The sequence below is a fragment of the Biomphalaria glabrata genome, chromosome 2 (assembly GCF_947242115.1).
Source record: "Biomphalaria glabrata chromosome 2, xgBioGlab47.1, whole genome shotgun sequence".
In the NCBI taxonomy this organism is placed as follows: Eukaryota; Metazoa; Mollusca; class Gastropoda; family Planorbidae; genus Biomphalaria; species Biomphalaria glabrata.
Window position 1 is genome coordinate 36,698,817 of NC_074712.1, and position 27,274 is coordinate 36,726,090.

Below are 27,274 nucleotides of genomic sequence, written 5' to 3' on the forward strand. Positions count from 1 at the left end.
GAAGTCATGTTCCAGAAGTCATCCAATAATACATACTCTGCCCCAAAGATCACTGTAAACGGACAGCCCCTTAACGTGGTAGACCACTTCACATATCTAGGTAGTATAGTGTCAAATGACGCCTCACTTTCAAAGGAAGTTGATAACCGTCTGGCCAGGGCCAGTAGCGCTTTCGGATATCTTCAGGCGAGAGTTTTGGCGTAACAAATCGCTCCGCCTGCCTAAAAAAAACAATGTCTACCAGGCGGAGGTTCTCTCAACCCTCCTATATGGTTCTGAGACATGGACACTATACAGAAAACAACTAAGGCTCCTTGAGCGCTTCCACCAAAGATGCTTGCGTACCATCATGGACATACGGAGACATAAGACCGCACTACAAACAGCGATGTCCTTTCGAACGCCGTTATGGACAAAAGATTATATACCATTGCAATAAACAGTGAAAAAGCCGGACAATTTCACACCTTAGCCTAATTCCGGCCGGAAGACACGATCTCAAAAAGGATGACATGGCCTCAGCTTTTTGCCGGACGGCTGTTTAGTGTAATTGCTAAATCGCGATTAACTTGACAACTTTTAAAAGTTATTTTTTAATGAGGCCTAAATAGTTGGCCTATACTATGTTTATATTTCAAATTCTAAGTATTATTTCAACTATTTAAAAAAACAAAAAAAAATCCCTGTTATTGCTGAACATTAGAGGATTGGGTGGGGGAGAGAATTAGGAAACTCATGAGTTTCTATTGCATATGTAAACAGCTATAGCTGCGGCCAAACAGTCGTGACCCTTATCTTATCTTATCTTATATAATACAGACGTTACTTCAAAAAAGAAGATGATTACGTCCTACGCGTCATGCATTTAGTCATGCATATTAACCAATGACTTAAATTCTGCCAAGTCACTGATGGTTTTCCTGGCTAGCTCAGGCAACCCATTCCATGCTCTAATAGCACTAGGGAAGAAGGAGTATTTGTACAAATTTGTCCTAGCATATGGGACAAGGAATGTGCCTTTATCTTTGTGTCTTTCAGAGTATTTTATTAAATTTTGTTTTTGTATTTGAAGATTATGGTTCAGTGTTTTATGTATGATTGCTACTTTACTTTTGAGCCTTCTGTCCTGAACGTGAACGTGAGTCATCCTCAGTTGAAGAACGAATAACGAGTTTGCCACATTAACCAATTTGGTTTTTTTTTATAACCGGAAATTAGAAAATTCTATTTGAACAATTGTTTTTTTATAGCTCTCATATTTTGACATTGTATTTTGTAGAGGTCCTGTGATAAAAATGGCTAGCGGTGCTACTAAAAGAATAGCAGCATCTGCGGTGGACTGGGCTCGCTATGCAGCTGTAGTACCGAAAGCTCAGACTGAATCTCTTAGAATAATAAAAGCTAAGCATGATACATTTATAAATAAGTAAGCATGAGCATCATAAAACTAGGACTAGACTGACTAGAGTTGAGTAGAGTCGTCTCTCACTCTCACTACTCAACATGTCATGTAGTCAGTAGACTACAGACACTACGTACAGTACAGTGACAATAACAGTGTATTAGTCAGTGTACTTAGAAAGTTATGTGTATATAGTTAATATAGATTTAAGATCTAATCTAGATATCATCATATCTACTATATTTATATTAATATAGCTACTAGACTCTAGATCTAGATCTATACTATACTCTAATTGACTCTATTAACTCTATACTACTCTATAGTCATAAGTCATAGTGACTATAGTAGATGCCTATGTCGGCTATGGTTATGGACAGTTCATTGCTCTGTGTTAAAAACAGCCTAACTAGTAACTATGACACTGACTAGATTACTAGAATCTAGATTCTCTATAGCTATAGTCTATTATAATTATTAAAATAGTAATAATAGCTCTAGACCTACATTCCCTGCCCTAAACTCAATCTAATCTATGATCTTATCATGATAAAAAAGAATTTTACTTTTAAAAAATATTTTTCTTAAGTATAAGACTTTATCAAAATTTAGGTCTGGGACATTAGACGACATTACTTCTAGATCTACTTACTTTTGTTTTGTAAAATGTTTTACATGTTTTCGGATGTTCCTTCAGAGTTGAAGATAATTTGCTTCCTAGTCCAAACGTCCTGCATGTTGACGGGGGATGGGAGCGGGCAGGGTTTGTACCCGGGACCATCGCTAAGTCTGAACGACAATCCAGTGCGCAAACTGCAAGACCAGGCAGCCATCTAGATGTCTGCTCATTTTGGATCACAAATAATTGTTAGTATAATGTGGGCATGGGGACACTAATAATTGACTAATATAAATAAATGTGCATCAATTAATGTCAATTTTTTATTGTCCAATGGCTGAGGAGTTTCCAGATTTTTTTTTAAGTTGGTCTAACCGTTACAGATCTAGATCTATAAATAACTTTTAAAAAAGTATTCACTGATCATAAACTGTCTAATATTCTACACACCTATTTCTTTTAACTGTCACCTTTTCTGTTTCTTCTCTTTAACTAGAACTAGATGATGTTCAGTTAGATGCTGCTACGTTGTTTTTTTTCTGGTTTATTTTAAGTCACTTAGTAAAGGCTTAAACTAGATTTCGAATTAATTTAGAAATGTTAATGTCTCATTCTGAAGAGATTTTGTTAAAGATCATAGTTGTAACAGTTCTATAAATTTTTGATTTTACAATGTATATTATATATTCAATGCAGATTTTGAATATTAGGTTTGTGACCATATCTTTGACTTGATAGTTGTAAGTGAAATGTTTTAGAAAGTCTTTATATAACATTTTGATAAACACAGGACTGAAGTATTCATTGTTGTTTCAATTATAAATATAAGAAAAGCAATTTCTCTTTCAGAGTGTACTCATTGCCAGAAAGTCTACCCAAGATCAATTTCGCTTCTTACAAAAACAGGCTTCCAGATCCAACCATGGCTGATAGGTTTCAGAAGGCTGTAAGTAAGGCTTGTAATATCAAGAAATACATGGATGCAAGATCGCCGGCTATAGCCGCCATGCCTGCAAAATCGAAGAAAAAAAAAGCTTGCCGGCAAATACCAGTCCGACTGGTTGCCGGCTCGGTATCATACTTTTTTTTTTCACATTTACGTTTTGATCTTTCAAACTAAAACTTAATAAGTCGAATTCAAAGAAAGACAGGAAGTTACAATTCTTAAGTTACGGCGCATGCGCTTATTTTCAGATTTTTCTCTTTGTAACAAAAACGTAAACAAAAGTTAGAAACAAATCAATAAGGCCCCGGCCTGAGACGCTTAATTTAGTAAGTAGATCTAATTCTAATAAGTTTGATCTGCTGGCATAAAAATTGAAACCAGACCTAGAGGCTAGATTAGATCTAGTCTAGAGATCTAGATTCTAGATCTATTTCTACATTTTAAAATGATTTTAGAAGTTCAACGTAAATTACCCGAAAATGCGAAATTGCCGTACCGTTAAGTACCGTATCATCGCTGTATGAATAATCATGATAGTTAGATTTATATATTAATTATTATATAGTCTAGTCTAGATCATCTCAGTAGAAGATAATGATAGATCGATATAAATGAGTATTAACTATTAGATGTAGATAATTAGAATAATTAGTTAGAATCTTACAGTTACAATCTACCACTAGCCTGATTAGGTAGGTCTAGTAGTCTAGTCCCTGGGCAGAAGCAGCGTAGATCAAAAGTAGATCGTATCTATTATAATCTATTATCAGATATAATATTCTACTAGACTAGATCTAATAATAAAAAACTTATTTTTAAAAAGGCAAGACTCTAGATCTAGTAGATGATTCTAATTCTAGCTAGGGCTAGTCTTCTAGACCTAAATCTAGAGAAAATCTAATATCTAGTTAACTAGTAGCTCTAGTACTCAAGCGACACTCTATTCCTAGACAAGTTAAAGTCTAGACTTAGACTCAGAGACTATTCTGAGTATGTCTAGATCTCTAATACTTAATACTTACTAGTTTGTTTATTATACCTAGATATAGATAGGTGTAAATTGATGGATCTACTCTTTTACTATTATTAGAATTAAAATGACATCTTGACTAGATCTAGATAATCTAGTTCTTGTATGAAAATCAGTCTAAGTACTCTAAGAGTTAGAAGATCCAGTTAATTAGTTCTATATTTTATAAGATCTACTGACTACTCTGTCAGCCGATAAATATTTATAGATCTTATCTTATCTTATATAATACAGACGTTACTTCAAAAAAGAAGATGATTACGTCCTACGCGTCATGCATTTAGTCATGCATATTAACCAATGACTTAAATTCTGCCAAGTCACTGGTTTTCCTGGCTAGCTCAGGCAACCCATTCCATGCTCTAATAGCACTAGGGAAGAAGGAGTATTTGTACAAATTTGTCCTAGCATATGGGACGAGGAATGTGCCTTTATCTTTGTGTCTTTCAGAGTATTTTATTAAATTTTGTTTTTGTATTTGAAGATTATGGTTCAGTGTTTTATGTATTATTGCTACTTTACTTTTGAGCCTTCTGTCCTGAAGGCTTTCTAAATTTAGTGATTTTACTAAAGGTGTTACTCTAGTCAAATGTGAATATTCGTTTGTTATGAATCGCACTGCTCTATTTTGTGTCTGTTCTAGTTTCTTAATGTTTTCTTGAGTTGAGGGGTCCCAAACAGAGGATGCATATTCTATTATTGGCCTAACCAAGGTTAAATAACATTTTAGTTTTATGTTCTTATTTGATTTATAGAAATTTCTTTTAATAAATCCTAATGCTTTGTTTGATTTTTTTGTAGTTTCATCAATATGTGGATTCCATGATAGTTTTTCATTTATTATAACACCTAGGTATTTTGCGTTTTTAGTCTGTGTTACTGGTTTGCCATGAATAAGATAAGATCTATATATATATCTATATATAATAAGATAGATCTATTAGATCTTTTATTTAAAATAGTTAACTTTTAACATAGGTGCTACAAAGTTTGATTTATACTAATATAGTAATATAGACTATAGTAGTAGTAGGTAGGCCTATCTATGTGTATATTATATATAAAAAAAATGAAATGTTCAAACATACATGTAGATTATAGTAATTAAAGTAAAAGCTTAAAAGCTTAGAATTTATAGTTTGTATTTAAAGATATATATATATATCGGTAAATATTTTATTTATGTTGTGAAGATATAAGAGGCATAATACTTGCAGGTTTTTTGGGGTTGCCGACCCCCCCCTTGCAGCAAAAACGGGGCTCTGTTGCTTGCATCCATGGAAATATATGTATACAATGTGCAAAATTATATAAAAAAAAGGTGCACTTGATTTTTGTCTAAATATTATTTTAGTTTGTTAAAAGTGTACTGGCTAAATATTATTTTGTTTAAATAGTATGAAGCATTGAGTGTGCCATACCCTAAAGACAAGGACAACTTGCTTCAAAAAGTGGAAGAGGAGAATCAAGAAATAGTAAGTAGGATCATTGTAACTTCCTTGTTAACTGAGTTCCTCATTATTGAACTTGTTAGATTTAAACACTATTCAAAGTAAGCAACTTTTATATTTATATATACTAGCTTTGGCTAGCATAGTTTTTATGAAGGGTTCTTTTGCTCTGATTATTAGGAAAAGAAAACGAAGGCCTATGTTGCTGAGCTAAGCAAGACTATTGCATCAAGCAAACTGTTTGTAAGTTATTTTTGCTTTTTGTTTCTCTCAACAATGAAAAAAAAACACCTGATATTTTGTTATTTGTGTCTCATACTTGGTTAGTTATTTAAATCAAGTAAACTTCTAGGATTATAATAACAAAAATCAGTGCGAGGTTCAGTTACTTCTTTTAATCTACATGTTCATATCTTTTTTATTTTTGCTTTGCGAACACAACTTTAAAAACATTCTCAACACTGTGTTTAGATTTGGTTTATGAGTATCATAGGATTTTCAGAAAAGTTGTTTTTAGGAAATGACCTAATCAAGGGAGAGAAATATTGGGAAATTAAATGTTTTTGTGGCCACTTATTTTTTTTAATTGCCTATAAGTTGAAGATTCCCTTTTCTATCAATGAATATCAATATACTGGTGCATGGTGCAGTTGGTGGGGGATGATAAGTGTAAAATAATTGAAAAGGGTGATTACTAAACTGAGAACCCTGCAATACTGCCATGAAAATATGCTTTTAGACATAGAAGGTGATTGATTTGAAATACAGATTGTGATTCATAATGGCAAAAAATATCCTTAAATTTTGATTGTAATAAGTTCAAATGTATGTTTGTTTCATTTCTAGCTTGAAAAGATTAACTCACTTCCGAAACCTGATGAGTTTACCCCAGACATGTATTCATACTACTTCCCTGACACTGCGTTGGACCCAGCCAAACCTTCCATTTGGCCACACAAACCAGAAGAACAACCTAGCAATCCAAATTTTGAATATATAAAGTAATGCTGGTAAACATAGTGCTCTAAGATGATTAGCTATAGTACATACAGTAATTGATCATGGCCACAGTAAAAGGCACCACTGGTTTAATGTCAGTGTCCAATTCAAATTACTTCATAAAATTATTTTTTTTTAATAAACTTTGTTTATTAAAGGAAAGAATGTGTTTGTTGTTTATGCCCTAAGTTTGAATAGAAATAAAATCCATATTTTGGTTTTGTTAGCCTTTTAATTTAAACCTTACATAGGCAGGAAGATTAATTAATTCTAATAATGTACAATGATCAGTTGATTACTTCTTTTGTTTCTTAAAAAATGTTCTTGAACCATGGTGAGAATGATAGAAAACAAAAACAAATACCAGTGATGATATTTAATGAGTTTGCACACCCACAATAAAATTTCCCCAGGTAATAAATTATAAAAATATACCAACATAAGCATACCACAACTTGGGTCACAAAACATACATATTGGTTTCTCTAAAACATTCCATGAACAGAAAAGTTAATCAGCAAAAAAAAGTTTCTCCATTAGTGCTAAAAGAAATGACTTAAGGCAGAAAATGTGAGAATTAAACTGGACAAAAGAGAACATGATCTCCCCACAATGTGAGAATTAAACTGGACAAAAGAAAACATGATCTTCCCACAATGTGAGATTTTAAACTGAACAAGAGAAAACTTGATCTTCCCACAATGTTAAATTAAAAAAATGTTAAAGGAAGGGAAAAAAGATTGAATGACAATGTTAAAAGTATTAAATATATCACAGTCAGAGCTGGTGATGTTCATTTCACCAGTTGAAGCAGAACAGTGTAACAGATGATCCTAAGATATTCTTTATAAGCAAATAGTTCAAAAGTGTATTTTACAATGCACTGAAAGATTCAGAGAGTACACATAACATGAAATAGGCTTCGAAAGAAGATTCTTTTGAAGATGAGCATAAATATTTTTATTAAGACAAAAAGCTGGGAATGACAACTGTCTAGTATTCAAACTGCAATTAATCTTTACGCTTAGATTAAATTGTGAATGGCTTGTCTTATGGGAAGGGCCCACCTGTCTCTTTAATAGTCTACTAGCACAACAATTTCAGTTATTGTAGGTTTATATTTAAAATACGATGTCACACTTTTTGGTACATAAACTGACATAAGTGTAAACTGTCACTTCTAACAAATCACCCCCAATACATCAGCATGTAATTTCTAAATAGGTTTTAAGCACCACAAATCATGGTGTCCCTCATGGACTTGTGCTAGATATTCTCTTTTCCAACCATTTTAAGGATCAACAATTGCAACTATGCATAACTTTTATATGTAAGGCTGCAGGTTTCCTGTGGACTGCAGGTTTGCAGATCCTGTTTCTAGGAGAGAAATACTAGTGGTCAATGTAATATTTACTAAATCACTGCCTCTAAGCGGATTCATCAAATAGTCATTTGTCCTAGTTGTACAGCATGAGGCTCAATAATTAAACTCAATAGTTCTTTGTTGATTCACTGAATATCAGCAAATATCAAAAGTTGCACATCATGCGGATGTTGGTTTTCCAGTCTGAGAATGTTCACTTGGCAAGTAAAGCATCAATCTGAGGAGAAGAAAATAAAAATAAGCTTTGTTTTTTTATTTTAATGGTATCAATTTGTTCAGATCAGTCATGTAATTAAATTTGCAACAGATGTTGACTAACAATAATAAATCTGAGATTAGAAATATTTTAACCAATTGTTTTTGTTTAGCGCAATTTTATGCTTTTAGTTTTCTCTTAGGGCTATGATCCTATCACTTGTAGGGACCTATTGGGAAGGGGGTATCTTGGTGAATGTTACCATAATAGTGATCCCTTTTAAAATGCATTTTATTAAAAAGTTGTACAATTTGAATTTGAGGGCTCGTTCTAATATACTAACCAATGTGCCAGCGAATTACTTATGAAAATACAAAGTTCTATAGTTAGTTTCAAACTTTAAGCTATGACCTAATTCTTGACTCATAATAAGGGGCTAACTCAACTTATACCATTACATTTGTCAAGTACAATTTCTTTCCATAGTTCGATACCAATCAAAATAATTAATTTACAATAGTTAATTAACTAATTGGCCAATATTTTTTTTATTGATTCTTGTTTTGTCTGTTACAAGAAATAATTGTGCAAAATTTCAACTCGATCGAGAATGGGTGTGGGAGAAATAACATGTATAAAAACCTTTTTACCAGACAGAGTGAGTTAATATAAGCTTTGTAAAAAAAAGTTACTTATCAAAACAAATGGGATAAAATGTAGTCCAGTGCCAAAATTTGATCTCCAGCTTGTTTACAAACAACTGTCATGTCATGTCCTTAAACTGTTGCATCCTCAGTTTCAAGCATACTTTCATACTAAATACATTCTAACTAGCACTGCACTCTTGGGTTAATTCCAGCAGAACTATTAGAAGTTTGACTTGCTTAAAAAAAAAGTATAAAGTTTCCATTTCAGACCTAGCGATCTATGGGGAAGATGATGTAAAGATTATCTGTTTCTATGGTAATGAGCAGGGTGTCATGTCGCCAGCACAACGAGCAACTGCCTTTACTTTACCCAACTTAAGTCAGGTACCCACTAGATTTGGGTAGAGTCAGGAGCGTCCTGAAAATCTCAAAATTTAAAATCCCAGTTTTCACCAAGATTGGAACCCAGAACCCCAGCGCTAAACAACTCAGCCGCCCCTCCCCCTTGACTTTCTAAATAGTTACTTAATAGTTTCTTAAATAATGGCAGAACTATTGGATGTTTGATTCAATAAATAGTTACTTCTTTACTGACATAACTATAACAAAGTTTAAATCAGTAAATAATTACTTGATACTGGTTGGCATAACTATTAATGATTGACTGTTAAGGTACAGTAATGTTTCAATATTTGTCAAAGATTTTAGATAATACCTATATTTCTTCAAAAATTATATGAAACATTATTTTGGAAGTTAGGCTTTAGAGTACAGAAAATGTTTTGAAGGAATATGTCAATGTTTACAAAATATTTCAAAGCTCATTATAGTGATTAACGACCTGTGATTTGTACATTTCTTTGACATCCTGCAAGTCTAATTTCAGTTCCTGTACTTGTTCCTCTTTCTCTCCATACATCTGTAGTATAGCGCTGTAACGACCATTTAGCTCCTAAGGAACACACACACAAATGTTTCTTTTGTAAATATTAGGTTTATAAATGAAAAGGTTTGAAGTTAAATTTTAATGTATCACTTTTACTGAAATTAAAAAAATAATTTTTTAAACTATTCAGCACTTAGAATCTGTAATCCTAATTGGCACTCTCTAGACAGATTCCTATAATACTTATCTACTTTCACTCTTTAGACAGATTCCTATTATACATATCTACTGGCACTCTCTAGACAGATACGTAATACGTATCTACTTTCAGAAAGTGTGACAGCTTATGAAATTTGTCTAGTTTCAGTGGTTTGCCAGAAAAACAATTTTAAATGAATGGATATACTTATCTGAATAATGCCTAAATGTAAAATGAATACAAGAGAGTGTAAACAGGGAGTGTGGGATGATAATCCAAAGCTACATTTGGGCCCTGATCACTTACTACAGCACAAAGTAATCTTTTAGGTACTGGCCAATTTTCTACTTACATTAAAATTTTCTTGTAATTTTGTGTTTGTCTCCTTGACCTCTGACAGCTCATCTATTTGATTGCTGAGGTTGACAAGTTCCCTGGCCATAGACTCTCTTGTTCGTTCCAGTTGACCTATTTCACTCTGGAAAAAGTATGCACAAAATGAGAGCAACATAATTGACATGTGAATCAAATAATGAGGAATAACATGATGTATGTACACATAAGATGTACCTGTAGCTGGATAATTTCACCTTCTCTGAGTTTCAGCTGGGAAGAAAGATTTTCTACAACAGCAGCAGCCCCAGATTGTCGCATGCTGTCATATACACTAACCCTGGGTCCACCAAGCATCGAACCTGAGTCACTGTCATCCTGATACAGCAAGAAGAGGACACATTTAAAGAACAATAGTACTGCATTTAAATGTATCTAATTCTATTGTGCTCTACAATATTGCTTCTTGTTTAAATATTGCTATGAATTGCTCAGGTCTGTATTCCTTTAGCATGCTCGTTCATTCTAGTTTTAATCACTTTTGTGGACCAATGTTTCTTTGCTCTCAATTTAATTTATAACTATCTCTATTTAATTTTAGTTTTGGTTAGACGGCTTTAATAGAGGAGAGAGGGTTAATACAATAATTCAATACATAATAAAGAAAGTGCTTTTGCAAGTATTTCAGATGTAACTCAAAACACAACCAGATTTAAATACCAATTTCCCCCTTATCCTTCTCAGTGCATATTGTTTGAATGAAGCTTACATGAAATGACCAGTGCATGATATTGTTGGATTGACCTTCACTTATACTGCCAATCATGCTGTTGTTTCGACTCAATGACAAAGTTGATGATGGAGAAGGTGTCCCACGTGACCTTGGCCTTTCCTGCTGGATAATGAATCAATATTTTTGAAATTATATTAAATAAATAAAATAAAAAAAAATCTTTCTTTAAAAAGTAATCATCTAAAATCCATCAGTTACTTACAGCCAATCGTAACTGTTCTTCCAATGCAATATTTTTTTTCCTTTCTGTCTCCAGTTTTGCCTGCTCCACAGTTAGCTGTGACTCTAACTGGATCTGTAACACGCAAGAAAACATCAAGCTAATCCTTTGCTGGCATTGTTTTAGTACAAGAGAGGAACAATCAATGTGCTAGATCTATTAGTAACATGTATAGGTGTTTCTTTATTGTAGTTCAGTAAAATTCACTTCTTTATCACTGTTCTGTGTCTACACAGTTCTATATTTAGTTTTGTTTTTAAAAAAATTGTTGAAGTTATTTCAAGTTCTATATTGAAATATAGTAGGCCTACATCGGTTTAGTGTTGTATTAGCAATCTGGTCCTACAAATCAACAACTAACCAACAACACATGGTAGGGAAAAACTTGGTAAAAATCAAATGCATTGTAGGTCAAAATGGGAGAATTAGTGAATGAAAAATGAGTCACTGGATTAGTTAGTTAGAGCACACACACTGAGCAGCCCACACAAAATATAAAATGTCTAATGACAGTAACAACCAACCTTGTCCATTTTGAGCTGATTGACTTCTTGAGACAGCTTTTGTTTATTAGCTTCCAGCTGTATTGTATGGCTGCAGAAGCAGAAATCAAATGTGTACACAGATTGACACTTATTTATTTTAAAGAATGAAAGTAAAATAGAGCAAGTAAGTGTCATTTTTATATGTAATTTGAATTCCCACTACTCCAACTAGTTTTTATATTATCACTTTAATTCAGTTAGTAAAACTAATGTCATTGGAAACTGAATAAGTTTCATTGTCTGTGGAGAATAATTTACCTGTTTCTGGCATCCCGTAATTCTTCCAACTGTGATTTGTCATTTTCTATTTGAGCAACCAGTTGTAACTTTTCTTGTTTCAATCTCGAGTTGGAAGCCTCTAGAGATGTAGATCTGGCTGAGAGTTCCATTAATTGTTCAGTGGCTGTTCTTTCTTTTTCCTGTGCAATAGCCAATGCTGTCTGTGATTCAGCTAAAATGTAATGTCAAAATTCATATGTGCATTTAATACTCTACAAAATACATAATTGTTATACATCTTATTAAGTTGGTTAATTGACATTTCTTACATAAAACCAATAATTTACCAAGTCTATCTGTCAAAGTTTTCTCAACTTTCTCCCATGCGGCTGATTGTGCTCCATAAGTGGCTTGCAAATTTTCAATTTGCCTCAATAATGGCCTTGTTGCAGATGTTACACACTGGGTCAAATCTTGGTTCCTGGCTTCATTTTGTTGTAAACCCTGTTAGATTGCAATTGTTAGTATTGTATTGTAACATAATAAAAAAACAACAACAACTGCATTTATGAATTTCTTTAGATCAATGAGTCTCTTAATTTTTTGTATACTTATAAAGTCAAAGATATAGCTTTTTAAAGAACAAAACCAAATAATGAATAGATTTGTAAATACTCACTTCTTGTAAATGTGTGATTTCTTGCCTCAATAAATCTTCACGTCTGCTATGTTCTTTTTCAAGCCTTGCCATCTCTAGCCTCAAATCATCAATCTTTTAAAAGATTTTTTTTTCAAAAATAAACAATGAGTAGAATTAGATTGGAAATATTTCCAAAAATATCATGCTACTTTCATTTAAATTTTCAAGGCACAATTTTAGTACTGGTTTAGGCAAGAGGGGGCTTGTCAGCCTTGGTTGGCTACCCACTTAGGAAAAGGAAAACTGAATTAAAACATGGGAAAGGCTTCAGCAGAGGAAAAATCAGTAACTGGTGAGTCAATGGTGACCGTTATGTAGCTTGCAGCACACAGTGCTGCATTTTGGCTGAACAATGAACTGACCAATAGCTGATGCCCAAGTTTGAAATTGTTTGATGAGATTAACATTATACATTCAACATGGAAAGACAAAAAAAATAATGGTGATTTGTAAGTCAGCTGGATACTTGTACTGAAAGTCTATAAGAACTTATTGTGTGTATAAACAGTAGACAAGCAATAAGGCTTAGGTCACAGAAGTGTTTTTGAAATCAAGTTAATCACATTAATCTGCTTCTTTTTTTTTACATTTTGCTTTCATTGTAAAGGTTTCAAAAGACATTTCTAAAAAGATAAAATAATAATAATAATAATAATAATCTTTATTGTCCATTTGGAAATTTGTTTTACAATTTGTGCATTACACCAAACAAAAAACATTATAACTATAAAAAAACCAAAGTGTACATTCACACCATACGCACTCATAATTTACATGTGACAAAGTTTATATCAGATTGTTCTTATTTAATGATTTGATTGCCAGGGGAACAAAAGAGTGTTTGTGTCTGTTTGTCTTTGCCATCGGTGTCCTGTATCTCTTTTGTGATGGTAAAATCACAAAATCCTGACACAAAGGGTGATTCTTTATTTCGAGGATACAACTGTGATGTTAGTAATTATGTGGCTTTTCTTTCTCAAGTTTTTATTCATATTCTTACACAGACCCTATGGCTGTATCTCCCTGAATACAAGGACTATATTTTTACACAGACCCTATGGCTGTATCTTCCTAGAATACAAGGACTAAATACTAAAGTTGATCAGAGAACAATGTTTCACCTGCATGATGAAAGCTTCTCTGTCTTGTCTAAACTTTTGCTGCTCTCTCTCCATGGCTGCCTTCAGCTCCTCTCTGACATGTGTTTCTGCACTCAGTGCAGCCTCCTGTGCTTTACTGTCTTGTGATGCGTTGGATTTATGAAGTTCTGCTATCTCCCTTGATAGAAGACAAACATAAGAAAGATTTATGAAGTTCTGCTATCTCCCTTGACAAACATAAGAAAGATTTATGAAGTTCTGCTATCTCCCTTGATATATGACAAACATAAAAAAAGATTTATAAAGTTCTGCTATCTCTCTGATACATGACAAACATAAAATGTAGTGAGGACTCAAGGGTAATAAAGAAATGTATTTATTTTGATAGAATTTTTTGTTTTAATTTTTTTTAAAGTTATCTAAAAATTTATAAACATTTCTTTGTCTTAAAGATGCACTTTTTAGAATTTGGGCATTTTCTAAAGGATGCACAGCTAAATAGTATGTTCTTTATATACCCACCAGCTACATCCAATGACTAGTTCCCAGACTATTTATTTTGTCATGGACCCCCCTGCCCTTTTCTTTTTCTTTCTTATAACAATAATAATACAAGGTTTCAAAGACAGTTTGTGTGGAAACACAAACTCAAAATCGGCCCCCCCGAAGTGGTCCACCCAGGCAGGTAACAATATTTTCAGAAAAAAAATCAGAATTAAACTCTATCAAAGACAAATGACAGAGAAGAATGATCTTGTGTGGTGCCCCAGCAGTCCAAAGGATAGGTGAAAGTGAATGTGAAGTTAAATGCAAACCTGACCTAACTGATGTCTTATAATGAATAATTGTTTTATAAAGGGTCAATCTCTTATTCAAATCCTCAAAAAAAAAAAAAAGAAAAAAATATTTCCGTAAAAAAAATAATTTTCCTTTAGTTGAGTGTTCTATGGCTGAAGTATAGCACTGCAGTTCATGCGATAATATGAAAACCTACTTATTAATTGTTGTTTTAAATTATGTCCAACTTATGTGCATTCTTTCTAAATAGATTTTTTCTCTTAAAAAAAAGTAAACATTATTTTTGGGTAAATGTAGTAGTTAGTAGGACAGAACTTACATAATGTAGCAATACAAATGTAAAAAAAAAAATTTTAACAAAAAGTCTAACACCATTTGCATAAATGAGTTAAAAATATGGTAAAAATAAGGTTTGGTCTATATTAACAAGTTTTATATGCAAATACTTATTTTAATAAGTTATTTTCATACTTGTAAGAATTATCCAAGGCAGCAAGAAGTCCTCTATTCTTTTCCTGAGAATCTTCTAAATCACTCTGTGTGAGAAAAACAAAATAATCATGTGTCTATTAAACTTTTCTTTGAACAGTCAGATAAGAAAAAAAATAGCAAAAAACAAAACTAACCTTAAGCTTAACAAGCTCTTTCTCTTGTCTCTGTACAGCAGCATTGAGCTGAGTGATGGCATCTAAGGAAATAACACATCACAATCAAACAGACATTGAGATCTACTTGTTTTCTCTGACACATCACAATCAAACAGACATTGAGATCTACTTGTTTTCTCTGACACATCACAATCAAACAGAAATTGAGATCTACTTGTTTTCTCTGACACATCACAATCAAACAGACATTGAGATCAACTTGTTTTCTCTGACATATCACAATCAAACAGACATTGAGATCTACTTGTTTTCTCTGACACATCACAATCAAATAGACATTGAGATATACTTGTTTTCTCTGACACATCACACTTGAGTTCTACTTGTTTTGTCATTGTCAGAAGGTACCAAGGAAAACAACAACAAAAAAATGTGACAAGTTGAAACACAAAAAGTTTGACACTCCACCTGATTGTTTCTTTTCCAAGTCCTCCCTTGAATCCAATACTGATGTTAATTTCTCAACTTCTTTTGTCAACTCATCAATTTTCTTTCTACAAAACAAAATAAATATTTTTTATTATTAGTATCTGTCTGTGTAGAAAAAAAGTCTCCAAACTATATTATTAGTATTAAAAATTTTGTTTTACAATTTTGTTTATACACAGAGCTTTTAAATATAACTGCATCTAATGACAACTCCCAATCAGATTAAAACTTATGAAACTTAGATCTTTTAAAGTACTATTTACATTTGTTCATTTTTCTTTTTATATTTTTTTTTTTTTTTGGAATATTTAGTTATGGCTTTGATAAAAAAAAAAAAAAAAAAAAAAAAAAAAAAAAGAATAAATCATTAAGCCATGAGCATGGGTTGGATAATTTGATTACACTAGCTGAAAGTTAATAGTATACCAAACCCCTAATGTGTAAAAATACAGCCCTAACTTGAAAGATATTTCTAATGAAGAAAATTTACTTCTGTGAAGTGATTGTTGCATCATTCTCCTTCTCTTTAGCTCTTAGTTTTTTGATGATAGTGCTACTTTGAAGTTGCTGTTTGCTGAGTTTCTCACCTGAATGAGATTGATAGTAAAAAAAACAACAACAACACAAAGTTAGCCATTGCTATGCCTGTTTCCAACACCTTGAATATATTGAGACTAAAAGATAGCTTCCCACCAACCTTCAGCTAGAAGCTGGACAACCTGCTCTTGTTTTTCATCCAACAAAGCTTGAAGACTTGAACTTCCTGACCTGTTAGAAAGGTCAAAGTTAGAAGATGTAAAATGGCTGAAATGACTCTGAATGGAATATTCCTTTTAAAGAGAACTAAAATACTAACCTTTTTTCTAATTCTTTTTCTGTCAAGTTTAATTTTTGCTTCAGATTTTCTTTTTCCTAAAAAATAAAAATAATTAAAGAATTTAGTCTATGCTTACAGTACGGTGACCAGTGTAGTTAAAAAATTAAGCTACTTTCTTAAATAAAAGTGAATTCTTGAATATTTTGTGTTTAACAATAAAAATAAGAGAACATAGTTTTGAAATGATATTATATAGTAGATATTAGATGTCACACAAAACCTACCTTGATTACAGCTTGCAGCTTTTTTTCTGCCTCTGAAAGTCTAGCAGTGAATTCATTTGTTAAGGCATTTAAGTCAGCTGTCTCAGCTTCTCTTGCTTCTTCTGACTGCTGCAGTTGACTGCAATGATGTCATGGAAATATGAAATACACCAAGAAATATTTAAAGCTTACTTTCGGACAGATTGTTTCAATAAAGTCATTCTACTCTATTAGTAGCAAATACTTTAGTTGAAGACTCGGAAGATCTAAAATATTTGAATTAGTTTTCTCTGTTTATGTCACATAAACCTTTGTACAATGCAAAGAACTGGTTTTAAAAACATTGCTATTACTTTGTCTTCATCTAAATATATAAAAATGCATTGATTTTAACATGATTCTGTCTCTATTAATGATGAAAACACAGTTTAAGACCTATGAAAAAAAAAAAAGAAAAATGAATAAATAATGGGAGATGTGCTCCTAAATTACCAGCGTAAAATGTTATTGTCTTCCATCAGTTGATGGTTATCTTTACTCAACTGGACCAGTTTGTTTTCTCTGGCCTGTAAGACTTCAGCCATCTCAGCAAGTTTCTACAGAATGAAACAGATTCTAGAATAAGAAAACCTAGTGAAGATGATTCAGTAGATTACAGAGAGTGAAGATGATTCAGTAGATTACAGTGAGTGAAGAAGATTCAGTAGATTACAGTGAGTGAAGATGATTCAGTAGATTACAGTGAGTGAAGATGATTCAGTAGATTACAGTGAGTGAAGAAGATTCAGTAGATTACAGTGAGTGAAGATGATTCAGTAGATTACAGTGAGTGAAGATGATTCAGTAGATTACAGTGAGTGAAGAAGATTCGGTAGATTACAGTGAGTGAAGAAGATTCGGTAGATTACAGTGAGTGAAGAAGATTTAATAGATTACAGTGAGTGAAGAAGATTTAATAGATTACAGTGAGTGAAGAAGATTCAGTAGATTACAGTGAGTGAAGAAGATTCAGTAGATTACAGTGAGTTAAGAAGATTCAGTAGATTACAGTGAATGCAGATGATTCATTAGAATACAGTGAATATTCACATAAACCAAAATGTATGTGCAGGGTGTCACAAAGTACACAACTGCATTCCTTAAAGTAATATTTTAAAAGGCTGAGAACAAAAAAAATGTACTGAGCCAAACATGAACAGTTAAAACAGAAAGCAATGTATGTAAATAGTTTCAACATTGACTAGGTGCTTCAAAGAGGTATACAGTTGTTTGTTTTTTTTTTAAAAAGGAAAAAAAAAAAAGAATCACTTGTAGGTAAATCTTTTATGTTTTAATGAAACTATGTATATCTTTTTTTTTTAAATACAGACTGAAGCCATTAAAAAAGAATTTTAAACAAATAAAATTGCTTAAAAAAAAACAATAAAAAAACAATTAAATACAACAAGGACGTGTACAAAAATATAACAAATATTTATTAAAGAATAAAAACCTAAAGATTGACTCTGATTGACTTACAAGCCTATTGATGATAATAAATGATAATTCTATAGCTCTACATTTTATGAGCTTTAAAGAACAATAATCAAAAAGCTATTTGAACCTTAAATCTTGTACAATATAAATGCCTATCTATTAAATTGTTTGTGTATTTTGCTATTTATAAAAGAATTCAAATCATTGTGGCTGATTTAGCTGCCTTTCATTTTCTGCTTTTTGCTATTTACAATACATATTATATCTTATCAAATTAGTTTTAAAGTTTAGTATATCTTTTTAGGCACTTTGTAGGCCTTTTATTTGTGGAAGTAATCTCAACTTTTTTTTTTTTAGTGTCTGCTTCATATTTTAGACATTTTCAAGTGCTTTTAAACTTTGGCATTGAATTTTTTTATTTTTTTTTAAAAAATGGACCTATCTTCACTTATTCAGTACGTAAATGACATTGACTCAGACTTATTGCAGATCTATCTTCACTTATTCAGTAATGACCCAGACAGACTTATTGCAGATCTATCTTCACTTATTCAGTAATGACTTAGACAGACCTATTGCACACTGTTGAATTTAGAATTATTGCAGGTGACAAACATTTGTTGAAATCAATCTTTTTTTTTCTATGCACTTCATAAAATGAAAACTGTCAATTGAACATAGCAACTACAAAGAGAGGTAGCTAGATTTTAAAAGCTTTCTAAACATTATGAAGTATTTTTAGGCAAACGTTTTCTTTAATGTTGTGCCCATGTACAAAAAAATAATTAAACAGGTAAAAAAAATGAACAGTGAAAAGATTACAGATCTAGAATTAAATATTAATTAGTTGGTCTTCTAGTGATAGTAATACACAGATTAAAATGCCTTTTTTTTATTGAATGCTAGAAAAAGTTGTCTACAGTTTACATAAAATAACATCAATTGGAATAAAATAAAAACAATTGGATATATGATGTCTGAACATTTTTTCTCAGAGGTTGAACATAAAACTTAATGCTATTTATTATATTATGATCTAATTAAGTCTAGCCCATGAGATGAATGTGGACAGAAAGAGCTAATACTGGTGTGCACCACTACTGATGCACTAGGAGTGTGTCACTAGACCTCAATATACTCAAGTGTGATAAGGCTGATTGTAGTAATCAACAGAGTATTTTAGAAAATGGTGTATATATAGATATGAAAGCGTTAGAAGCACATGAAATACTTTTATAGGCATCTCTTGACCTAAGCAAAACTATGATTCTTTAAATACATTTACACCTACTGTAAATGAAACGGAGATGTTGTTGTTTTTTTTAAAGTTATAATTTCGTTACATTTTTATTTCAACAGATTAAATAAATAAGAAAAAGCTGAAATACATTTCCCAGAAACCAACATGTGCATTTTTTTAAAATTTACTTTTAGTTCAAACTAAAACTAATAAGAAGTTGGTTTTGTAAGCTACTTTCTGCAATTAAAATATTAATTCCATGTATTTGAAATAAAGACTAGCACAATAAAAAAAAAGTTGCATATATATATAAGTAATTAAATGAAGTTAAATATCTATCAGTACATAATCATTAATCCTAACTTATAAAAAATTCCCTTAAAAATGTCATTTCTTTTTCTAAAGCTGAATAATATTCAATAATACAACTACAATATTGTAAACAAAATATTAGTGAAGCAGTCTAAAAGATGTAACATTAAGGCCAAACAGACTCAGATAAACTTGACAAACTAAACACAGAATAAATCATAACAAAAACGTACAGATCCCTCGACTATGCCTCTTTGTAATCACAAAAAAACTTTCTGTTTTGTCTCCAATTTTCTTTTGAATTTAAACTGGATTAAATTATTGATCAATTATAGATTTTTACTCAGTGAGGCATAGCTCTTAAAAAAAAATAGACTACCAGATGAAAATAACATTGTTCAAGTTTACCTGCCCCCCAAGAACTTTGTGCTGCAGAACCAAGTGACACAGCTGAAAACAGTTATAGGTTAACATTAACACAACTGTACAATGGACAAAGCCAGAGGACAACAAACTTTGGACACCCACATTTAGGTATAATCAAATAGGTCAAACTGTGGTGAATGAATCAAAAGATTCATCATGCAGAAGCATGCTGGTTATATAGAGAGACATATATACCTCAACAGTGAACCAAAATAAAAAGCTCATTTCATGTTTACTAGGATTAACTTTAAGATCTAACTAAAATTTGTTCTTTTTAACATGTTTATAAAAAGAAGAGATCAAAGGACAAATTAACTGTAGGCACACCCTTGGCTAACTTATGATGCACAAACAAAAATTAACTTCTTAAGACCATGTCAATTAATTCATGTAAATTAGCTTAAGTGAAAAGATTGTTCATATCTGTAATATGGTATGTAAATACAATTCTCTTCAATAGTTCATATGAAGTCAAATCTTACTGTAAAACAACTGCAACAAGTAGACAAGCAATAGACTGTGCACATTTTTCAATGCATCAAGTTACAAAAGATAGAAAGTGAAATTTTCCTTACTTTGAGCAACTGTTCAGGGTGATAAGGATTGTTGACATTGTCATCGCTTACTCTGTGTAACTCATGATGTTGAAAGTCTGTAAGTATACAAAGTATAAAGAAAAATTAAGAATATCATATGAAGAAAGAAATGTAACCCATTAAGAATTCCGTGTTTAAAACAATTCTAATTTGTCCAAGTAAATTCAAAATGAAATATTAACAAAATGAATGAAAGTATGAAACACTAATAGAATGTACTTAAAAATCACTGGTGTACACTTATTTAACATATGAAGAGTGTATTTCATTCCAGAAGCTGACATACATTTCTTTTTAAAGCTATAGACATAGTAAATCTTTGGTATAAACTTAAGCAAAAAATTACCATCTTCTTTCCAAGGTAAAACTTCTCTTTCAGGACTTAGTCTGTCCAAATCTCCTTTACTATTTGCGCTGGAACTAGACTGACTATCAGATTGACTATGTCCATGTTGGCGGACAGACCTCTGTAAAACAATCTTCATTGGTGATATTTCAAATGAATTACCATATTTACTTTCCCCATTAGAGCTTGGAGCAGTAATTATTTCTATATCTGAGGAGGTGGTCGTTTCTATTTCATCACTGGACTCATGACCACTATAAATACTTTTCTCTAGCTCGGAATCCTGCTTTGAGCTCTCTGATTTTTCACCATTAGAATGGTTATCACTTCCTGAGTCTTCTGTCTTACTGAAATCCTCCATGGCTTCTTCAATCATGCATTTCACATAAGATGAGCTCAGAGACTGAGCACTTTCTTCCAAAGTCTTTGAACTGTCAAGACAGTCTTCTTTTGTTCTCTCACTAAGAATAGAAAATGTTGGATCATTTTCTGTAAGTTCATTGTCACTATGGCTGTCAACGATTGTCTGATCAACCACTGTGTCAATACTGCTGTCCAGTTTGCTGGTGTCTGAGGAGCCAGTGCTGCTTGCATGACCACCCATAAGGTCCAAATCACTGCTGGTTCTGGAATAACCCATCTCCAGCTCAGTATTAGTGTTAAGGAGATCTTCAGAGCTGACGGTGCTGCCATCATAGGAGGCAGTTTGAGCAACATCCCTTATAGAAATGACATTCACATAGTCCTGCACTAGGTCTCTCAGCAACCTCTGATCATCTGCAACATGTTGTTCTGTGGTTTCAATGTCAGGAGATGGAAGGATATTCTGTAATGTTTTAGGTTTGTCACCCACAGTTAATGGATATGTTGGAAGTGTTACTTCTTGTGATTCACATGTCACATTGGTAGAGCTTAGATAGGCTGGCTCAGCTGAAGAAGCCAAAGCTGGTAGTTCAAGTTCCTCCTGTTGTGGTGATGTTTCATTTAATGATTCCCCAGAAAGTAAATGTTGATCAATAAAATCATGGGATGCCTCCACATATTCTTCACTTTCATTAGCAATTTCCTTTGTTTTTAAATCTAAATTGTTGTCAGCTGATAAACTCACAGTAATACATTGAATCTGGTCTGTTTCAATATCTAGCATTGAATTTTTGACTACCTCTTCATTTCTTGGAGACATTAAGTCCATAGTATTATAAGGAACACTTTGTTTATCATCAATGTCAGAATGTTGGTCTTGAATTAAATGAAAAGACTGAGCACTTTCTAAAACATTGGTCTCAGAGAAACTATCATCAATTGAAAAATCTTGCCAGTCACTCACAACACTGCTACTCTCTTGCACATTGAATGCTGTTTCTGAGTGGTTGATGGCTTCAGGAACTGTCTCATTATCCTTATGGGAATGTACATAGTCTTTTGATATGTCAGATTGCTGACTTATATCAATTGTGTTATTAGACTTTGTCAAAGGTTCATCAATGGCTTGAGAACTTGACAATGATTCTGAACTTTTGGAGGCAATGCTCCAGGGCAAACTCCAAGAGGAATGATGATCAGGATTTTCCTTTTCATCTTTAGCATCTCCTGAACTCATCCATGTTGACCAAAAGTCTCCTTCTTGAGCTTTTGTAGCAGAGTTCTCTTCTTCATTCACCTGAACTTTAACTTCTGTGGAGAGAAAACAAATTTTTATATATCATGTTCAAATCTTTAGAAATCAGGTACAATTAAATTAATTTACATTTTATTAAGACTATAAAAATATAAATCTCTATTTTTTTTTAAATAAAGAAATGGAAGTAATCTTTATACCTTTATTTTTCTTTTTATGACTCTTGTCAGTACCACCTTCAGCATCAATATCTAGAACCTTATCAATTTTCTTTTGTGCATTTTTGAGTGCTTGTGAGGCAAGATTAGTTATACCTGATGGATCCCACCAACTCATGATGGCAGTTTATTGTTAAGAAGACAGCAGCTTTAAACTATAAGACATCATAACCTATTGGAACAAATAAGAACATAGAAACATGTTTTACATCTTTAAAAAAAATAACATGGAACTGATGTATACCGGTCAAGGTGAAAGTAAAGGTGACTATACAAACAAACACTTAGACCTATTAAAATGCCCAATAACAATAACATCTGATATTCCCTTAATTGCCAAGTTGGTTAAACCCCTCCTCTACCCCCCCCCCCAAAGTTTAGATAACTATATCTATGTGTTCCCTTTTCTTTACCAAAGCAAAATAAAATTATCTGGTAAGGGAACATTCAGATATTATGTAATGACTAAGGGGGGAGGGGAGTATACACATTTGTTATGATTTGTTACAAGGGGGAGGGGGAATTCTGAAGATCTGTTATGTAACAAAACAAAAAAAATAAAATATTCAAATGAAATGACAGTTACAGTGGTCCCTTGACTTTCGCGGAAGGGCTACATTACAGGTTTTGAAGAAATATTTTTAATAAAAATAAAATACTCTGCATTTTTTTAACACCATGGGTTATTTGGGAGATGCCTGATATATGTCTACAGTATTGGGAAAAAACTGAATATGACATTGAAGCTCCAAAAAAAGTTGATACTTTTCCCATCATTTTTATCAATACCATGCTGAAAAATTAATAAATAGATCTATATACTTTTTTTTTTCATTTCGACTAAACATATAATTTTTTTTTACGAAATTCTATCAAAATGTTTAAAATGCTATATCATTTTTAATATATCAAGGAAAACGTGAAACCTTACTTTCAGATGTAGACCAGCTGCATGTATGTATATGAACTATGCTTTGATTTTTCAAAATGTTTTAATCGAATCTATTGAATTTGTAGTATTATATTTGCTTGTTTGTTGTAAACAGGCAAATGTTTGGAGTGAGCTTGATACATTTAATGAAGTTAAACGCCTAGATCTAGACCAACTAGATAGATCTAGATTTATATAGAGAGAATATAGAGGATTCAGCTATTTAGGCAATAATGGTTATCCTAACCTGTACTATACTACAAAAGATCATCTGTATTAGAAATTTATTAAATGAATAAAGAAAAAAACACAAACATTCAACACACATCTAATCATGCAAACATAAAATTAGTCTAAAAGTCATTGTAGAAATTACAATTCCAGTGACCTAATTTTGGTAGAATAAGTATGTTCATATTTTAATTTTTTTTTTGTTCATATTAAATGCATAATTTGAAAACATTTTAATGATTTCATGTGAGGGGCGGTAATTCTGCAGGAGTTCAAAGGGCAGCCATCTTTGTTATTGTTTAGACTGTAATCTTGTATCTTGGGTTTTCTCTCCAATTTGGGTTTTTGTTTGTTTTTATTTTTGAAGCAAAATAATATGCTAGATCTAGCTATACTGGTATCATCTAGTCCTAATAAGTCTATTAATTAGACTCATAATCTAACTGCTAGAACTAGACTAATTACTATATTAATATGACAAGGTTCTTAAAGGCAACAAAGGTCAATTAATTTTTGGTAATAAACTGTGCTGATATTTATTGTAGGCCTAGTTAAATTTAGATTCTCTGTATCAGAATAATTCAGAATAGATATAGACAATATTTAGATTTTAACAATAAGAAATATATTGTATTGACACCAAGTCAAAATTAAAAGAAAAAATAGCATTGTTTTGAAAACACAGAAGTAATTTTAATTCTTGGTATTTTTTAAGACACTATCTTGGGATTTCTTAGGAACATAAACAATAACAAAATAGTACAAAGATGGCTGCCCCTTGAACTCCTGCAGAATTACCGCAGATTTTGACACTTCATTTTCTTTTGTATGTCAAACCATTCATTATCAAATAATGCGATGTCAAACTTTGAAATTTTAGCCTATATAGTATATAGTTAATATAGCCAATATAATAATAATATAATAATAAATATAGAGGTGTCCGAATAGCATTTATAAAAACTACTCTAGGTCTCTAGATCTACTAAGACTCTTATCTTATATAATACAGACGTTACTTCAACTGACATTTTTCTTCAATTTGATTCCCTTTTCTGTAATTCATCTAGATCTAGATCTAATTCTGTTTGTAAAATTAAAAATATCTGTATCTTCACTATCTTGTGTTGTTTTTATTGTTCTAGATCTGACTATATTTATATTAATATATTATGCAATCGTCTGCAAATAATCTGACTTTTGTTCTGACTCTAGATTAGATGTAAAATCTATATAAATTATAAAGATCTTGTTTGTAAATCTGTTAAAACGCCTACTCATGATAAAAATTATAAATATAAAATTAATTTAAACTTAAGATTAAGTTAACTTGACTTTACTTGACTTAAAAGTTAAGGCCGGCCCTAATCATGCCTTATGATAATGGCATTAGAATTAGATTCTCTATATCATATTTAATTATGTCATATGTTTTTGATCAATACCCATACTAGATCTATAGTAGCTTCTTATATTAGGCACAGCTCATCGAATTCTCCTTTAAAAAACACGTCGCTTTTTTTGTTTATAATTAATTTGTTTTTATGTTTGGAGCTAAAAACGACGTTTCGGGACAGTGCATGTCCAATTTTAGATAAGTTCCTATATTTTTGTTCCGCTTTTCCAAAGCAGATGGCAGTTTTTTAGATTCTCGGTAACCAAGTATATAAAGCTATTGTTTTAACCTCCCCCGGCAATTCATACCCATATAAGGGATGAAGGCTATATTATGAGCCTGTTTGATCGTAGGCTGGTGGATCTATCAAAATAAACTTCCAAATATCTTTAGAAAGACATTCCAATCACATTCATACTGTTAGCTGTTAAATAAAATTAAAAAAGGAGGTGTTTCAATGAATAATAATGAATTAAACACATTCTCCTATAGTGCACAAGGCAAAATCGTAATAAGAAATATTATTGGGATTAATAAATCTATGATTTTTTTCAATAAATAAATGTGACCTAGATCAAGATATCTAGAATATATAATTTATGAATGAAAGAAAAAGTGCGGGCTGCTAATTTGAAGCCAGAGACCATGCCCACTACAGGTGATCACGCCAGGCGAGCGCTGGTGGTGAGGAGAGGTATACACTAAGCGTGTAGTGTCACAACCTATCATACAGGTAGTGGAGGGAAGGGGGAGAGAGTCATGAAAAGAATTATAAGCATCTATGGGAGGGAGGGGATGTTAAGGTGTAACAAAACGAACATCCAAATTATGAAAAGAAGAGGGTCCTTGGATGGGAATTAAAAGAAAGAGACAGAGAATACATGTAGCCTAGTTGAAAATATCATGTTTATTAAATTATAATAATTAATTTATAGATCTATAATTATATAGATTTATTTCTGTCTGTTTCTACACATAGATTATATAGGTAGGCATATATATATATATCTAGAGAGCAAGAGAGAGGCAATATACTATAAATACATATTGCAGAAGTGAATCTACTTCTTTTAATACAATATAGATCTAAAAATTTTAAATTAACGCAGATATAATTTATTAGCTATAACGCCATATAACGGTGCTCGATGTGCGCTAAAGGAGAAAGCACAAAAACTGCGTTTATTTTTTATTATAGGAGCATGAAGTGGCCTTGTTTATTTTAAAATAAAATCTTGACTATGAGTGGTAATTCAAAGAAACACAGCTATTTTTATAGTCCTTTAGTTGCAGAATAAGAATTAGATCTAGAATCTGCTTTCACTGACTTTCAGTTTTTTTGTAAGTTAAGCCGTCACCAAATAAAAAAATAAAATAAAAATTTGACCTAGTTCCCGAATACGGTGTGCCTAATTAGGCCTAATATAAGAATCTACTATAGATTAAATCTTGATTTGCTCGTCTCGTCGGGATCTATTCTAAACACAGTTCAATAACAAAACAACTTTACACTTTACACAGAAGGCTGCCATTTTAAAACGTCATCGCTGTAAAATTGCAGAAAATCTTCCGCAGTAATGTTTACATTACTCAGTACTGTAGCAGCGTACCTCTGGCTCGTAGAGTCTAGTCTAGGTCTAGATTAGATTCTATACCTAAAAATTCTATACCTAAAAAATTATAAATTAGGTTTATATTATGAAAAAGAATATATCTATATCGATTACCAGGAATGCTCTGATAGTCTTATGATTTCTAGATCTTTTTCCAAAGAAAACAAAATATGTTTAAAACAGCTAGATTTAGATGGTTTACAATAAAATAATAAAAAGTAGAATTT

The 27,274-nt window shown here is 31.9% G+C and overlaps 2 protein-coding genes across 7 annotated transcripts; one reads left to right on the top strand and one right to left on the bottom strand.

Moving 5' to 3' along the window:
• Nucleotides 1-1,253: 1,253 nt before the first annotated feature.
• Nucleotides 1,254-6,612, top strand: LOC106051193 (ATP synthase subunit d, mitochondrial-like). Its single transcript, XM_056020344.1, has 5 exons — nucleotides 1,254-1,426; nucleotides 2,871-2,967; nucleotides 5,395-5,472; nucleotides 5,629-5,691; nucleotides 6,295-6,612. Exons 1-5 carry the CDS (start codon nucleotides 1,296-1,298, stop codon nucleotides 6,451-6,453), a joined length of 528 nt encoding a protein of 175 aa, XP_055876319.1. The 5' UTR covers nucleotides 1,254-1,295; the 3' UTR covers nucleotides 6,454-6,612.
• Nucleotides 6,613-6,808: 196 nt separating this feature from the next.
• On the bottom strand, nucleotides 6,809-27,270 carry LOC106053212 (TATA element modulatory factor-like). Of its 6 annotated transcripts, none has more exons than XM_013209121.2 (24): nucleotides 27,162-27,270; nucleotides 22,859-23,048; nucleotides 21,041-22,714; nucleotides 20,674-20,750; nucleotides 20,081-20,122; nucleotides 17,137-17,240; nucleotides 16,666-16,783; nucleotides 16,421-16,476; nucleotides 16,262-16,332; nucleotides 16,055-16,151; nucleotides 15,544-15,629; nucleotides 15,094-15,155; nucleotides 14,939-15,003; nucleotides 13,691-13,847; nucleotides 12,549-12,641; nucleotides 12,217-12,373; nucleotides 11,909-12,101; nucleotides 11,630-11,699; nucleotides 11,088-11,180; nucleotides 10,862-10,987; nucleotides 10,330-10,470; nucleotides 10,112-10,237; nucleotides 9,516-9,626; nucleotides 6,809-8,048 (listed from the first exon to the last, which is right to left on the bottom strand). In XM_013209121.2, the coding sequence occupies exons 2-24, from the start codon at nucleotides 22,992-22,994 to the stop codon at nucleotides 8,025-8,027; spliced, it is 3,879 nt and encodes a 1,292-aa protein (XP_013064575.2). In that variant the 5' UTR covers nucleotides 22,995-23,048; nucleotides 27,162-27,270; the 3' UTR covers nucleotides 6,809-8,024. The 6 variants fall into 6 exon arrangements, with proteins under 6 accessions (XP_013064575.2, XP_055876286.1, XP_055876287.1 ...); XM_056020311.1 differs by lacking the exon at nucleotides 27,162-27,270 and adding an exon at nucleotides 26,952-27,068; XM_056020312.1 differs by lacking the exon at nucleotides 27,162-27,270 and adding an exon at nucleotides 26,945-27,030 and having other exon boundaries at nucleotides 10,862-10,984.
• Nucleotides 27,271-27,274: the final 4 nt, after the last annotated feature.

What these genes read in the sequence shown, in the direction of transcription:
- LOC106051193 (XM_056020344.1), top strand. Translation starts at nt 1,296, where the DNA reads ATGGCTAGCGGTGCTACTAAAAGAATAGCAGCATCTGCGGTGGACTGG. An exon ending in AAGAGGAGAATCAAGAAATA is followed by an intron (nt 5,473 to 5,628) that starts GTAAGTAGGATC and finishes TCTGATTATTAG; the next exon opens with GAAAAGAAAACGAAGGCCTA. An exon ending in TTGCATCAAGCAAACTGTTT is followed by an intron (nt 5,692 to 6,294) that starts GTAAGTTATTTT and finishes TTTCATTTCTAG; the next exon opens with CTTGAAAAGATTAACTCACT.
- LOC106053212 (XM_013209121.2), bottom strand. Translation starts at nt 22,994, where the DNA reads ATGAGTTGGTGGGATCCATCAGGTATAACTAATCTTGCCTCACAAGCA. An exon ending in GTGAAATTATCCAGCTACAG is followed by an intron (nt 10,238 to 10,329) that starts GTACATCTTATG and finishes TACTTTTTCCAG; the next exon opens with AGTGAAATAGGTCAACTGGA. An exon ending in AAGAAATGTACAAATCACAG is followed by an intron (nt 8,049 to 9,515) that starts GTCGTTAATCAC and finishes TCTTCTCCTCAG; the next exon opens with ATTGATGCTTTACTTGCCAA.